We start from the raw sequence: 17,385 nt of genomic DNA on the forward strand, positions 1-17,385 counted from the left end.
CTTTCCTGGTCAGCCGGAAAAGTACATGGAATGTTACGCAATCTCTGGACCGTCCAATCAGCCACTCCCATGGAAATTCGCATGCTACTAGCAAAATCTTACCTAATTCTAACACTACTGTACAGCTTGGAGGTCTTTAATAGCTGTGACTATGACGATCAGCGCAAACTTAATGTTACTTTTAACAATATTGCGAGATATGTGTTTAATAAAAAAAAAAAAAAACCCAGCGACCGAATTTCAGATTTCGCCTATAAAATTTCCAACATGTCATTTGAAAACTACCTCAATTATAGAAGAATTGTATTCTTGCATAAAGTTATTACGAGCAATGAACCATCTTACTTTATTAAACGAATAAAATTCGCTCAGTCTAAGAGAGGCATGAAACTTATACAGCTAAAATTTAAAAGTTCTAAATCAGAAAAACATTACTTTATACTAACCATACGTCTTTGGAACTGTCTTCCGCCAACCATACAAACTACAAGCAACAATCTGCTATTTAAAAATTAATAATTTTTGTGATTTCTTCGACCTTTATATTTGTTCTAAAATAAAAGATTTTTGAGCTTGAGGTCAGACCTCAAGCTCAAAAATCTTTTAGTATTTAAAAATTATTTAAACAAATATCTTAGCACAAATGATTTTTAAACATAACATTTTATTATTAACTTTTAATTTTATTCATTACTAATTTTTTTTTATATTTACGAATTGTATTCCATTCAAGAAACATTCAATGTACCACTAGCACTAATTTATAAGAATTGTATTCTAACTGTGTTAGATTTCAATAAATAAATAAAATAAAAAATAAATAACTTAATAACTAAATAAAATAAAAAATAAATAACTTAATAACTAAATAAAATAAAAAATAAATAACTTCGCAAGTAAAATATAAAAAATAAAAAATAAATAACTTAATCTTTATATATAAAATTCAATTGTCGTTTGTTGGTAATTGAATCAGTTGAAAACGGCTGGAACGATTTGGATACATTTTTGTGTAAATATTAGTCATAGCCCAAGTTAGGTTTTTATGCGAAGAAAATTTGACCACGCCCACTTTTACGCCCACTTTCTAAAATATGTGATATATACGAATCTACTGAAAAGATTTTCCTGATATTTTCAGGGAACGTACAGGGATGACCCCCGGTGAAAATAGGATACATATTTTGTTGAATTTCGGAGGGGTCGTAAAGACGCAATATTTGCAAAAATTACAAATGTATTGGTTTCAACATTAATTTGTATACTTATTTGGAGCCCAAAGACACGACCACGACAATTTCTTAAATGTAATAAACCGATTTTCTTAAAATTTTCAGGGAATGTACAATGTCGGGCCTCGGGAAAATAGGCTACATACTTTGTTGAATTTCGGAAGGCGTGGTACCTCCCCTAGCCCTATTTTATACGAAATGCAGTATTTGCAAAAAATATGAGTGTATCGATTTGAAAATTAATTTGCGGGACAATGATGGTTGTGTGTATTACTTACGTACTCCTTTAAGGTCCTAAAGACCAAGCTACGCCCACTTTTTACAATATATTATATGTATATACAAAAATACTGGATTTTTATGACATTTGTAGACAATGTTTAAAATTTTCCTATGGTGAAATGCTATATTTAGAAAAATTATGGACGTATCGAAAACGTGATTTGGGAAAATGCAACCATTTCAGACTCCAACTACTTCATTAAGACCCACAAACTGCTCGAACGAATTACATGAAATTTGCAGAAAATGCTCATCATTTAGCTGGGGCAATTTATATTTATACGAATGTAATATATTTTTATGAATTTCTGAGGGGGTAGAGGTACATTCCCTACTTCCTACTTCTTTTAAACGCTATATGTGTAAAAGTTATGACCATACCAGTTTGAGCATTAATTTTGGAGACAATTGGGGTTGTGTTTCCGACAAATGTTACTTATTTGGGGCAAACAACCCGACCACGCCAAACATTTTCAAAAAAGTTATATTTTGAAAAGTAATGAACACGTCCACTTTTCAATAATTATGCTTCCAAACCTACTGAACCTAATTATAAAGTTTCCCGTGGTGTCGATATAGATATAGAACGTATCAAATGCTCTTAGTTCGGGCCACTTTTAAGTAATGAACCGATTTTTATGAAATTTGCTGAGATGGGGCGTAGTGGTATGAATTTCGAATTGTGCACGGAACATCCCCTTATATACGATATATTTAGAAACTACATTAAATGGTGAAATTCAACGGTACAAAAATCGTAGATTTATATATTAGCAAAATTACTAAAAAACTAAATAACTTATACGGCCTCGATAACGAAAGAATACGACTTATATTTTGAAGAGATCACGTTGGGGTAAACATATGGATGATTATAAATTCTAAACAGCATCGTTAGGGGGAAAATCCATCAAAGTCCGTTAGAGAAAGATAGATAAAATGTGTTAATAATTATAAAATCCTCAATCAATAACTCAGTTTGACAATGGATCCGAAAATGAGAAAGAATATTGCTATTTTTTGAATTGTTAAGAACAAAGCCCATACAAGTTGTCATTAAAAACAAAACGATGGGCCAGCAGCGCGGACCCGGGTCTGCTAGTAACTAAATAAAATAAAATATAAATAACTTCGCAAGTAAAATATACTTGCAAGAACTGGCAGTTACTTCTCATTGCTCGTTTACTGTTTTTATTACTATTTTTACTACGATAACATTTATTTCTGCATGTTGTCGAAAAAATAGTAAAAATATGTATGTATGTATGTTTTTCTTTGGGCACATCTCTATGTGTGTCTGCGCAAAGAGTCAATAGGGTTAACTTAAATTAATCAAATATACTTTACTTAATTGATGTCGCCGTCGTGTTTGTCTAATTTGAGCATAGCCAGTCAATTCTCAATAATGAAATTAAAACCAGAGCAACAACGCTTCCTTACATTGACATAAATTACGTACATACTTATACTAGGTTTATTTTTTTACATTGTTTGCAAATGTTAGGAAATAAAAAATGGTCAGAAACGTGGTGTTACTTTTTCTCAAACGTAGAAAATCAATTCAAGTTTTGTTTTATAATAACACTGTGCTACACCATAAAATGCAGGTGAGAACATGCACCAACTCGGTTCGTAAAGTGATTTTATAACGGTAACTATTGATTTTAAACTTTAAACGGGCATAACCTCTACATTTTATCACGGATTTCTACTATTTTTTCTTTCGTTGAAAAGATCGATTGTGAAGTGTAGTTGAAGTGTGAAAAAACGTATAAACAAGTAAAAAAGTATCAGTCGACTTTGCCGACAGAGATATACCCTCAGCCTTTTTTATCACACAAGCCTACGAAAAACATAATATCGCTGTAAACATGGCCACTAAGAAAACCTTCGGTAAAAATGTCCAAAGGATCCTGAAACAGACCCTTAACCACACAAAAATGTTGAACATTTGTGTGGGTGGTACCACAAGGATTGGACAAATATGGCCAAAACTTTAACATAAACTAAGCTTCGACAATATTTAGAGATCCAAAGCTTGGACCAAATCGGTTGCTACGTCTATGAGAAATCGCGGAGACCATTTTAGCGAATATTTTCGAACTTTTGCGGGGGAGGTACCGAAAGGAGTGGACCTATAAGCACCACCTTCGAATTTCAACTAATATTCGAAGAAATATTACAATATCCAAGTGTGGACGAACGCAGTATTCGGTTCGAGCTCTCCAGCCGCTACATATGGCGGCATAGGGGTTTTTTCCAACTTTCGGGCTGTTTTCTTGCCCGTGCAAAAACTTTTACTGTCTTAATTGAGGCAGCGAATGCAAGTTGCTTCAACAAAAATCAAAGTGATTCAAGAGCAGGTCTTAAAGTGAATTTATCTAAAATTTTGTGTGGGAGGTACCCGAAGGAGTGGGCAAATATAGTCCATATTCGAAACTGATCTATATATTGTAGAAATTTCACGATGTGCAAAGTATGGACCAAATCGGTTTTTCCCTTTAAAAGTTATCGTGCGCACAATTTTTCCGAACATTTTTGAACTTTTGTGGGGGAGGTACCTAAAGGAGTGGACCGATATGGCTAATCTTCGTACTTAAACTAAGTTTGTACAAAACATTACGAAGGCCACATTTTGGACCGAATCGGCAGATCCGTTCGAGAGTTATCTTGCGCTCCAACCACCTCACACGGTGTTATAGGTTTTTTTTTGCAACTTTCAGGCTATTTTCTCAGGAAGTATGGACTTGTCCCTGATGAAACTTGTACCGTCGTATGGAGGGCAGTGAATGCAAGTTGCTAAAACAAAAATCAAAGCGATTCGAGAAATGGCCCTAAACTGAACTTTTCCGAAATTTTGTGAGGGAGGTACCCGAAGGAGTGGACCGATTGAGTCCATATTGAAACCTTATCTAAGTCTGGTAAACAAATTTAACGATGGGCAAAGTATGGACCAAATTGGTTACTCCCTTCAAGAGTTATCGTGCGCACAAATTTTCGGAACATTCTCGAACTTTTGTGGGGGAGGTACCGGAGGGAGTAGACCGATATAGCCCATCTTCGAACTTAAACTAAGTTTGGGTAAAATATTACGAAAGCCAAAATTTGAACCGAATCGGTTTATCCGTTCGAGAGTTATCGTGCGCTCCAGCCAGCCAGATATACAGACAGACGGACGGACGTTGCTCAATCGACTCCAAATTGTCTAAAACACATTTCGTGCAAACATACTTGGGGTCTAAAACCATTATTTCGATGAGGCACATTTTGCCCGTATAAAAGTGTATATACCTTCGTTTGCATAAATGCTGAGGGTATAAAAACAAGGAAATTATGTTAGCTTTCGAAATTGGAAATTTATTTTTCAACCGATTTCATAAGTTTTTCCCAACATTTGTTGAGAGTTATGTCTACGCAATGTGCGGAGAAATCGACAAATAGTGCGAATATAACACACAAAACATTTCGAAGAAAATTTTGCACGTTTTGCCGGATTTTGTATCTGTCCAAGGATTGAAGTCTCTAATTCCGACCTAAGGAAGGAAACAAAATTATTGGAGCTAACAGAGGCTTATTGGCTCCGGAAAAAAACTATTTAGTTACATCTGATCGATCTGAATGTTTAAGGAAAAACTCACATTTAAGTATTTAACTTAAAATTACTACGTCATAAAAATAGTATCAGTAGTCTATCAGACCACAACGCAGCACACGGCCCTCCGTTACCGGCCAAACGAGGGTGGTAAAAACGTCCGAATTTATACGAAGTCGACTTAAAATTGATATACCTAATAGGTGTCAGTGAAACTTGGTGGACAGAAAGCTGCGATTTTGAATCTCAAAATTTTGTAGTATACCATTCTGGAAATATGGAAGGAATACACAGAGTCGAGGCAAAATTCATATTCAAGCACATTAAGGAAGTACATTTTTGCTTTTTTTGAAGGATTTTTCTAGGTAAAGTGTGACTTGAATATCCTTGCGGAGGCCTCTGATGTTCAGAAACATAAAATTTAGTATAGTTAACGTTGGAGATTTTACATTTAAAAAATGTAGTAGTTTTTCTGCAAAACTAAGCAATATTTAGTTTTGCATATTGTATATGCCCCTACATGTGATGGAAACATCGACGAAATTGAACTGTTTTATGAAGAAACAAGTGAATGACGAAATCTTATGAAATAACAATATTTCAATGCCAAAGTGGGTAATGAAGATGTAAATGGTGTAACAGGTAGATATGGGCTTGGTGAAGGAAATGAAAGAGGAGACAGATTAATTCAGTTCTGCCAAGAATTTAAGATAACCTTAACCAACACAGTATTCCGACTACATCCCAGACACATACACGCACATGGAAGCTGATGTGCCTTTTGATCATATGATGTGCAATCTTGGAATTAAACTATCCCGAATTCAAAAAGAAATCACATAAAATAAATATTGAAATACTCAAGAATACAACAACCAGAAACGAAATAAAAGAGCAAATAAACAACAAACTTGAAGATATCGATACAAACGATGCAGACAATATATGGAGCAACGTGAAAGATGCAATATGTAAAGGAACAACGTGGAAGGTGCAATATGTAAAGTAACAAAAAACAAACAAGAAGAACGCAAGAGGAATGGATTACCAACGAGATAATGGAACGAAGAAAATACAAAAATGTTAATTACGAACTCTACTGGGAGATAAATAAAGAAATCTGCACAGCAATGAGAGTTGCCAAAACTAAATCAATAATACCAAGAGTCGAATTTGCTATACATTCATGACGATTTTAAATTGCATAAAAAACTAAAAGAAATTGCTGGGATATATAGGAGAACATTATCAACATTGCTCATGGATGACAACAATACATAAATTTTTGTGACAGCACATATAAAGAATGTATGGAAAATCTATATTGAACAATTATTTACCGACAAACAACGATCAGTACACCAATATAACGTAAGTGCTAATATATCCGGATCTCCAATCACTAAATCGGATGTGAAATGTGCGATCTCATCAATAAACAAGTAAAAAAGTATCAGTCGGCTTTGCCGACAGAGATACACCCTCAGCCTGTGTGAGTTGAAACTTTCATCTACTGACTACGTAACCAAAAGCCTTTTCCCCAATTTTCTGAAACGGATTTCGTTGAAGCATATAAATATACCCATGTAGACAGAAGCAACGTATTATTGATTTCCGCCTATTTAACTATGTACATGATACAGGTCAATATCGTAACGATTGGTTAAAATCTACCTTTATTCCAATACCTAAAAAGTCGAATGTAAAAAGGTGTTTGATTACAGGTTAATTAGCCTCATGTGCCATATATAAAAAAAACTTTCTTCGAGTAATCCATACAAGAATATACAGGAAATGTGAAATTGCTATGGGAGTATCCAAATTTGGCTTCAAAGAGGGTGTGGGTATCCGAGAAGCCCCACTATCTCTTCAAATACTTCTATAAAAATATAGAGATGTTCATAAGGATGTATTCATATGTTGCATAGACTATAAATATTTTTGAAGGAAGAGTCTATCCGGACTACATTTTCTTCTGGCTCGTCTAAATTCCTATGGAGAAAAGTATGGGTTAAAGATTAGCCTATCATTTAAAGTTAGTTCATGGGCACGAGTTCGGTAAAATAGCCGAGAGCAAGTTATAATGTCTTTGGCATTTTTTATTTTCCTAATACAAATTTTAATTCGTCTGTCCAGTATAAAATAAAGAAAATAACACAAAAGGTGTCGCAAACACATAAAATTTTTAAAATTTTCGTTAAAATCGATTCGATTTTTTTACTTTGACACTTCACTATTTCTTAAATTCCCTCGTTTAAAGACTATATTATTAGTAGACAGCGGAATTTTATGCAACCCCTATTTTTGGTCCGATTCATGTCAAATTTTGGGCCTAATTCGTTTTATTTGGTAATAAAACGAGTTTCTGTCTAATCAGATTTTTCTACGACCATCCTAACCATATACATATGCATTTGCATAGGTTTCCGCTGTCTAATTATCAGGTACTTTTTTAAGTAGTTTGTCTTGGAGATAGAGTAAACACCGCAAACCTTTTTAATAAAAAGAGTGTTTCGTAGACGAAATATTTTCAAAAAAACCGAAAGTAGATTAAGGGGTTATGACCACTTATTGAGCACGAAAAATTACATTTTTCATTAAATTTTTAAAAGAAATCCACCATTTTTTTTTAAATATTTTGTTTTCATCTGACAGATCACACCTTGAGCTACTTTCGGAATTTTTGTTGTTGAAAAATATTGCACAGTGTTCCGACAAATGTCCGCCTACGAAAGCAGTTTGCGGTGCCCACTGTAGCTGGAAAACGAATAAACCGATCCGAATATATCAAAAAATAATCAAAAATATCAATTTTTAAAAAAATTGTGAACTGTCAAATTCAAAATTTCGATTTCAACTAAAAAATGTATAGTTTTTTTTCGCCATAAATCCGTCAAAACAAAATTTTATAGAAAGTCTCGCTGTAAACCACAAGCTTTTTATAATAATTCCACAAAACCATATGAAGATCGGATCATCCGTTTTCAAGCTACAGTGGGCACCGCGTTCCAAAATGCCATTTTGAGAAAACAGCCTTTCAAACTTCGATGTTACATACAAATCACAATGAATTTCCTCTTTCTAACGCTCATATCTCAGCTAATTTTTGTCCGATCGACTCGAGATTTTTGCAACATATTCTATTCTACCTGTACTTTAAAATGTGTTAATAAAATTTCGATTTTGTAAAATTTATAAGTGGCCACAATCTCTTAAGATAAGCTCTTTCAGAGAAAAAAATAAAAACAAAAAAACATTTTTCCCACTAATAAATTAAAGTTGTTTTAATAAAATATTAAAACAGCGACTGTGGGATTAAGCCTGACTATTTTGAAAAGCAAAATAGAAGTCGTCTTCCCAAATAATTGGGGTTTGTTGGTTGGTTGTTTTCTCCCAAAAAAATCATAAAAAATTTGGTTTTTAGTCAGCTCAACTGGGGTTAAACTCGGAAAAGGAAATTTTTCAATACAAATTCCTTTGGTCATGTTACATAGCTCGACTAATTCAATTAATTAAAAACTTTCATAAATAATGACCTTCGTTCTTATAAGTCAACAATAAATAGGAAATTTATTTACGTTTGTCTTACTATTTTGAAAAGTATATCGGAAGAATGCATCTGTCCAATAATACAAAGTTATCCGGCAAACGAAAATCAAATGTTTGCATCCCTCACTTGTGATGGACACACTTCTTAGAGAACAGTGAGCAATGAAAGAATTAATAACGTTCACATTTGAAACGTGGTACTAATGTCAATTCGATTCCGAATAATTAGGCGAAAATATGAACAACAACTTAACATCATTATTTATTCAGGAGTCGTCCGATTGGCCCGTTTACGACAAGTTGAGATTTGCAAAAAATCATTTGTATGTGTTTGAATGGAATCAAGATCTATTTACCAGGTCACGTAAAGAGCGCAACAACAACTCTTATTTGAACGAAAATTCTTCAAGTTGTCAAAATGTTTGTTTACGTTCATACAATTCATTCACAATAACAAAAAAAAATGTGACAGATTGAAACCAACCGCCTAGCCGTTTTTACGCCACCTTATATGTAATTTCATAATGAATTGAATTTATTTTGAAACAAAATGTTGAAAAAGATGCTACATTTATTCTTGAATATGGTAAGATAAATAAGCTTGTAGTCAATCCAAATAAAACAAGGTTCATTATGTTTTCATCAGGTCATATTAACAGCGAGAGAACTTGTAAAATAAACGTTGGTGGTATCGAAATCACTCAGGAATCATATGTAAAATATCTGGGAGTTCATATACAGGAAAATTTAAATTGGAAATATCATATTGATTACCTAAAAGCAAAAATATGGCCGGTCATAGGTATTTTGTATAAAATGAAGAACAAACTCAACATTAGAAGTAAAACCATGATATTTGAATCCCTGATCCAAGGTAATCTTAATTACATGGCAATTATATATGGATACAAGCCGAATCAAGAACTGAAATCCCTACAAATTCTACAAAATAGAGCATTGAAAATAATCCATAATTTACCTTTAAGATTCTCAACTGTTTGATTGTGCAGAGACTTTGGAAAAAATATTCTGCCGATATACGGCATTTACAAGATGCAGTTACTTCAATATATGTCCAAAGTCTTACATAATATCGGCCATCACACCATAATGCTTAGACATTTACAACATTCCTACTATACACGGAACCATGCAAATCTTACAGCAAGATGTCGTTTGGAGCTAACCAAGCAGAGAATAGAACACATTGGTTGTCTTGAGTATAATAATTTACCAATGTCCATAAAAGAAACAAATTCCTTTTCACTCTTTAAAATAAGACATAAAGAGTATTTAATACTAAACATCGAAATGCTTCTCATATAATAAACAGAAAATAATATTTCCTAAATAATATATGAAGCTTATTAATTTAAAATTATTTATAATTAATATTGTTATACATTGTTAATTTTGTTGCCAGATAACCTCAATAATGCCCTTGTGGCGCTGAGGTACATATTCTATTGTATAAATTTTGAATTGTACAAACAATAAAGATTACAACAAAAAAATTAACTATTTACGACAATGCACATTGGTCGCAAAAGTCAAATTTTTTACATTCTTCTTTTGAGTTTTTTCTTCGCAATATGGAAGTAAACACTGCAAAACAACAAAAACAAAGATTGTTTATTCTAAATTTGCATTTACCGTTAGACGAGAAGGAGTCAAAGTAGAGATTTGGTTACTGTGTTATTAATCGAGTTGAGTGCGCAGTATTTTGTGATAATTTGTGGGTTATAAAATCGCAATAAGTAAAAATGTAAAGGTAAAACTCAAATATGGAGAAGAAAGACGAATGTAAATTGATTCATTTTTCAGAATGAACAGATGAAAACTTCGGTAAAATTGTTCTGGACCGAAATAATTTTGATCGCTAGTGGTCGATGTTAGAAAAAAATCAAAATTACTTTGATGTGTATACTTTAATAAAAAAATCATACCAAGGTGCGATTCGTTGCGATAAATGATGCACAATTTTTTTCAGGTTACATCAATTTCCGAAATATTTCATATACGGCTGGTATAAATGTAATTCTAAGAAACACAATTTCGAAGCGATTTTCCTGAAAACTTGGTATTTTTATTTTGAGAGCCCAGAGAATATTTCAACCAAAAATTATCAACATATGTAGGTCCACGTAGGGGTATAGCCCCCATATAAGGGCACCCCCAATTTAAGATAATTTGACAATTTTAGCCACATTTTTAAGCCGATTTAGCTGTAATATTGCATTTTGATTTCTTAGAAGATATGAAACCTTCGCACCAAAAAGTATAAGGGATCACCCTGTTTTATATATTTTAACGGCTTTTTGGAAATTCTGGGTGAAAATAATTCTGAATTAATATTTTGTGACAGTAATTATAAATATAAATAAATATCAATACAAAAAGGACGTACAAATAGTTTTGGCCAGAAAAATTGGATTTCAGACCAGTGTGGAATGGTGAGCAAAATAAGAAAAGAGAAAATTTATGGGAGAAATAATATTTAATATTTCTTGTTGTTTCATTACATATTTAGACATTTTTAAGCACTAATGTTACCTAAAATCGTGCCATAAATGAATTATTAAAGAATTATTACAAAAAATACATAAAAGCCAAAGTGTTGTTGAATTAATGAAATTAAGAGTATTTTACAAAAACCACCAGTGGATGGCCGTGCATACGGCTGATTTACGAGTAGTTGTTGTTGTTGTTATTATACATATTATACATATGAAACACTCGGAACATTCAGTAGTTAGCTGTTTTATAAAGTCGTAAAACGTGACGTAGTCACTGCGGCTTATACTTACTGTAGAGAAGAAACGTAAACAAAGAAAAATTGATATCGTATTTTAAAATACAACTTTAGAAAAACCTAAAAATGAAATGTTCAAATGTTTTCACCTGTGTTCAAAGGACCTCCATGCATAATAAATACATTTTATATACATTTTTCAGTTTCGTTTATTCCATAGATGTCGACTTTCGTTCGAATCCCACATTTGAACCGATTTGCAATCAACGACAAGAACATTTCATTGAAAGCGATGGAAAGGAATCTAGTCTCATTTTGGAATTTAATAGAGCTGATGTTAATATGCACCAACAATCCTGTTCCAGAATATTGAGTGCTCCACCAAACTATGGCTTTATTATAAGACTAATATTACCAAAAATATGGCAACCACCTCAGTACAACAGTAACAATAACAAGAATGCTCATCGTACAACAGCTGCACCAAGTCAAGGTCATGGACGACGATATGCAAGAGCTGCCACAGAAAGTTCGTCCATAAAAAATGATGATCGCAGTTTAGAAAAATCGAATACGACGATAGCAACATTTAAAATTGGCCGTCGATGTCCATTGAGTATCGTAAGTATGGTTTATATTTGTAAGCAGATGGTTATACACTACAAAAGTTGACCAAAAGGTTTTTGATGTAAAAATTCTGTCTTGTTGAGGTCAATGGAAAACGAAATTACCTTTGGTTTCTCTACGTCGCTTCGGTTTTCTATGTTATAACGGTAACTGTAGTCAAAAACGGGGTTTCTTCGATGCTTAACTATAAACGGAGTTCGAGTAATATCTTTCGAATATTATTTTTTTGAATCGGACGAACGGAAATTTTTCAAAAACCTGTCTTGTTGAGGTCCATGGAAAACGAAATGACCTTTGGTTTCTCTGCGTCGCTTCGGTTTTCTATGTTATAACGGTAACTGTAGAGAAAAACGGGTTCTTAAGCGATTGCGGGAGTCATCCATCATCTTTATAGGCGTTTGTTTTTCATAGTAGGATTTTTTGTATAAAGACAGGTTACTAACCCGAAGCCCAACCTATACACGGTGCTCTTGAAGCAAATTTAAATGGAAGGTGCTTGCACCTGGGAAGTTATTGCGGGTTCTAAAACTGCAATGTTCATACATGAGAAAAATCAAAAAAAAAAAACATCGCCAGAGCGCTTTTTAAATAAATCGCGATTCAAGTTAGATTTTTAGGAGTTGTTTAGGTTTTCACGATTTTGCATGTAAACCGCAAGTCCTATCAGAATGAGACTAACAAAAATGTTGTAGCTATCAAAATTCTCTACAAGATTGACCTCTATGGTATTTTCGTAGGTTTCACCATTTTTGAGGTATAGAAGTTCAAATTGGGACAATGCACTGACTGTATCGCCCCCTTATAAAACAATGTCATGAAGGGTGCGCCTTAACTAACTTTTAATGAAAACCGCTTACATAGGGGAATTTTTTGTAAATTCTGAAACAGCAATGTTCATAGATGAGAAAAATCCAAAAATAAGAAAAAATCGCTGTAGGGATTTTTAAATAAATCGCGGTCAAAATTCACATTTTTAGGTGTTTTTTAGGTTTTCACGACTTTGCTTGGAAACCACAAGTCCAATCGAAATGGAGCTAAAGAAAATGTTGTAGATGTTTATGATTTGTTCCCAGGCTGTACCATTTTTGAGATAAAGAAGCTCAGTTTACATTTTTAGGTTTTTCTGTTAAGTTTTCGCGATTTTGCTTGATTGAATACGGCAAATCTTATTGATATGGGACCTGATCTTAAAGCTGTGAAAATTCTCTACAAGACTGCCTTAAGTAACTTATCCTTGGTTGTACCAATTTTAAGATACAGTGGTGGCCAATACATTTGCAACAAAATTGCGCGTTTTAGGAATTTTTATTTATAATATTTTTTAAAGTAAAATTAAGTATTTTTTTGCAATTATTTATAGTTCATTGTCTCCACTATAAGAATATAAAAGGCTTTGACACGCAATACAAAAAAAAAAATGAAAAATATGAAAATACATAACACACCTTAAAATTTAATGGTCAAAACATTTGCAACTGAACTAAATCCGATGAAAAAATCTTCAATATTTTAGAAAATATAATTTTTTTGTATGATTCAAATCATTTGTATTTGTTTTGGGACGATTAAAAGTGAATAAAATTTGGAACTGATATCAGTCATACGTACTTCTTCGGGGGAGTGGCGGGTCGTACGGGAATCAACATTTTCAAAACTAATGGAAATTTCTTCACATTTAAGTTGTCAATTGAAGTTATAACGGGCGGTATCATTGAAAATTTTGGCTTCTATAAACTAAAAAAGTTTTAGAAAGCTCATCAAATGATAACTAAACACAAAAATTGAGTATATAGACACTTCCAGAAAACGAAACGCGGGTAGCAAAAGGAAAATCTTTCAAAACATTTAGAACTCGCCAGAGCCCATTAACATTTAATTACAACTACAGTGTTTTATAATTTTCTGATTGAATTTTTGATTGTATTCTTGTTTTTTGGGCACTAAATAACTGTTTTTGTCATCCTATTCCATTATAAACGCATTTTTTTAAATTTTCTTGGGATTCCACATGCGTACTAGCAAAGCCTTATTGTTTTAAAATATTTTGTTTTTGGTACCGGCGTTTCGTTTTTCTGCAAGTGTCTATATACTCAATTTTTGTGTTTAGTTATCATTTGATAAGCTTTTTAATTTTATAGAATCCAAAATTTCCAATGATACCGACCGTTATAACTTCAATACATCAGTATCCATCATTCTGATATGGACCAAATCCCTACGATCATATGTTTTCCAAGACCCAGACTTCTGGCTTTTGCAAACAAATGATGCAACTGCATTCTAAACTTGGAATTTTATTAAATTGACAACTTAAATGTGAAGAAATTTCCGTTATGTAGTTTTGAAAATGTTGACCCTTGGACCCATATCCATGCTTCTCCCGTACGACCCGCCACTCCCCCGAAGAAGTACGTACGACTGATATCAGTTTCAAAATTTTATTCTCTTTTAATCTTCCCAAAACAAATACAAATGATTTGAATCATACAAAAAAAATTATATTTTACAAAATATTGAAGATTTTTGCATCGGATTTGGTTCAGTTGCATATGTTAGTAAATTTTAAGGTGTGTTATGTATTTTTATATTTTTTTAAAATTTTTTGCTGTATAAGGTGTCAAAACTTTTTATATTCTTATATTTGAGATAGCGAACTATAAATAATTGCAAAAAAATACTTAATTTTACATTCAAAAAATATTTTATATAAAATTTACGTTTTAGTTTTGTTGGAAATATATTGGCCACCACTGTATATAAGTTTAAGTTGGAAATTTGTCCCAATTTGAACTTCTATATCTCAAAAACGGTAAAACCGGCGAGAATACCCTAAAGGTCAATCTTGTAGAGAATTTTGATAGCTACAACATTTTTTAGTCCCATTTTGATAGGACTTGCGGTTTCTAAGCAAAATCGTGAAAACCTAAAAAAACCTTAAAACTGCCAACATAAATCGCGATTTATTTAAAAAGCGCTCCGGCGATTTTTTTGTTTTTTGATTTTTCTCATCTATGAACATTGTAGTTTCAGAATCCGCAAAAACTTTCCAGGTGCAAGCACCTTCCATTTAAATTTGCTTCAAAAGCATCGTGTATATTCTCCGGTCCTTTATGTGCGTCGTTTATATATTCGTTATATTCGTAGTCTTATCCACTAATATTTCTTCTGACGTATTTTAAGCACAATCGACTGGTAAATGGGTTATTCACTTTTGATATTATCAATTGACTTATCAATTTAAATCTCCATCACATCTAATCGGACGGAGAGTATCAATGAAAAGCTAACATTTTAAAATTAACGTATAAATGTAATGGGAGATGTTTTATAGGAACGTACGATGAGGAGGAGAAATATTTAAATAATTCGCATATAACCTTAATTTTTACATTTCTTAGCATCATTCATATTCAGCGGGTGTGTGTGTTAAACTGGTGAGCCGATTTCTTCCTAGTTATTTGCATACAAATCAAATAATACTAGCATATTTTATTCCTATATAAAGGCGACTCTTGATTCTTTATTTGTGTTAATAAAAAAATATTTATTATAAGCATACAAGTATATCGCCATGATCTACGTATATACGCTCATGTTGGTATGTGCGTTTCTGCTTTTTTATTTCACATTTCATTGTAACAGAGCCTCAATAGGCGAGAATAACCCAGCAAAATTTGAATTAAAGGTTTCTATGTGATGAACCCATTTGAGCCCATTCAAAGGAAGCCGTCAAACAATATAAAACGTTGGAAGGGCGACTAAATCTGACTTATAAGCACTTTACACGATACGTTTTTTTACATATGGGTTGTCACTTTTTATATACAATACCCAGTTGTTCAATAAATAGCAATTGTCTACTTTTACATAGGCATGTAACTAGTTACTAATTTATCCTAGTTACTTTACACCCAAAAATGGCAAATAAAATAGCCTATAGCATGCTTTTCTCACTAGAAAAGGGCGTCCCTGCCTATCATGTCAATTCACTAGTTACAGGTAATGCGGTGTGTAATATATTGACTATTTTATAGACTACCGATGGATAGTGTAATCGACAATGTTTCTCTCTTGTAATCTCTTTTCAACGTTATTTTTCGTTTTGAAAACAAAATAGAATAAATGTATTGCCATTTTGTATAACATTTATTTTTTGTTCTGAATTTAAAAAAAAAACTTTTTTGGTGCGTTTGATGTGCAAAAACTTATTGTTAAATAAAGATGAAACAAATATGTTATTGGGCTTAATTAAAAAATGAATATTTTTAGAAGAATATTTGGTAAGTATAGATACTCTTTGGGACAATAAATTTTTTAATTATCTCATTAAAATTTTATGCATTTTATTTCAGGTACATCTGAATTATCTGAAGCACACTTGAGATGCACATTCCCAGGACCAAATAAATATAAGCGAAATACGTCCCAGTATCAAGGATTCACGCATAAGTTTCATTATCAAGGAATTTAAAGATTAACATTAAATTGTCCTTTATAATATACAGTGTTGGTCCCACAATTAGCACACCCTGCTACCAACATTTATTTTGCCTAAAAAGACCTTCAAAAGTAGTTGTATTTAATAAAGTTTTTGTACTAATATATTCTCAGTAGTATGCTTAAAGAATACAACGCAATACAGAAACTGAAACATAACTGGCAATTTGAATAACCTCCAAAAATTTTAAAAATGTCCTAAATTCACTGGACCCGTAATTAGCACACCTTAAAAGAATCACTAATATTGTGAATAGTTTCAATATTTTCGTCCAGATTCAGTTTTGAATCCCTTTCGTTTGGGAATAAGTTCCAGTCTGCTAGTTATACTCTCCACCAGTCTCCAAAATTTCAGTGTCTGAAGGGAATTATATGGGGTACACCTTGGGTCCTAAGGTCTGATGGAAATTTCAGTTTTTTAGTGCTTTTTATCGATTTTTTCACATGTAAACAAATTCATTGAGGCAAGTAGTTCATAGAAACATCAAATAAAACATCATATTCTTGTTCATCTTTGTAAATATGCGAATAGTGGGATGTACCCACCAGCAGTGTGCATCTGTAAAGTCCGTTTGACACAAAATTTTCATTAAAAAAACTGTAATATGATGCTTTGAGCTATTGATTTTATAAATACTTATCCATCTGGACTGAATTTAACCGATATGTCGTGTTGTATGCCACGATAAACCTATGTTCATCTCTATGGGACCTACGCAAATTTCAATAATTTTCTAAACATAAGGCAAATGGGACATTGTCTAGTGAGACCGCAAGATAATATGTTTCCCGGAGCTTAAAACGATTAAATTTAAAATCAATAATCCAGAAAACATTTAACTTGAATAGTATAT

General features: G+C 32.6%; 1 protein-coding gene across 3 annotated transcripts in view; it reads left to right on the forward strand.

Moving 5' to 3' along the window:
* Positions 1–17,385, forward strand: part of LOC141405192 (uncharacterized) — a 78,194-nt gene that overhangs the window by 41,523 nt on the left and 19,286 nt on the right. For 2 of the 3 annotated variants that reach the window (XM_073989267.1, XM_073989268.1), the window contains exon 2: positions 11,628–12,028. In XM_073989267.1, coding sequence (XP_073845368.1) covers positions 11,628–12,028 — 401 coding nt within the window. Of the gene's footprint in view, positions 1–11,610; positions 12,029–17,385 lie in introns of all 3 variants that reach the window. The other variant, XM_073989269.1, reaches the window with a different exon arrangement.

Source organism: Musca autumnalis, unplaced genomic scaffold, assembly GCF_047663935.1.
Source record: "Musca autumnalis isolate F117 unplaced genomic scaffold, ASM4766393v1 scaffold_5, whole genome shotgun sequence".
NCBI lineage: Eukaryota > Metazoa > Arthropoda > Insecta > Diptera > Muscidae > Musca > Musca autumnalis.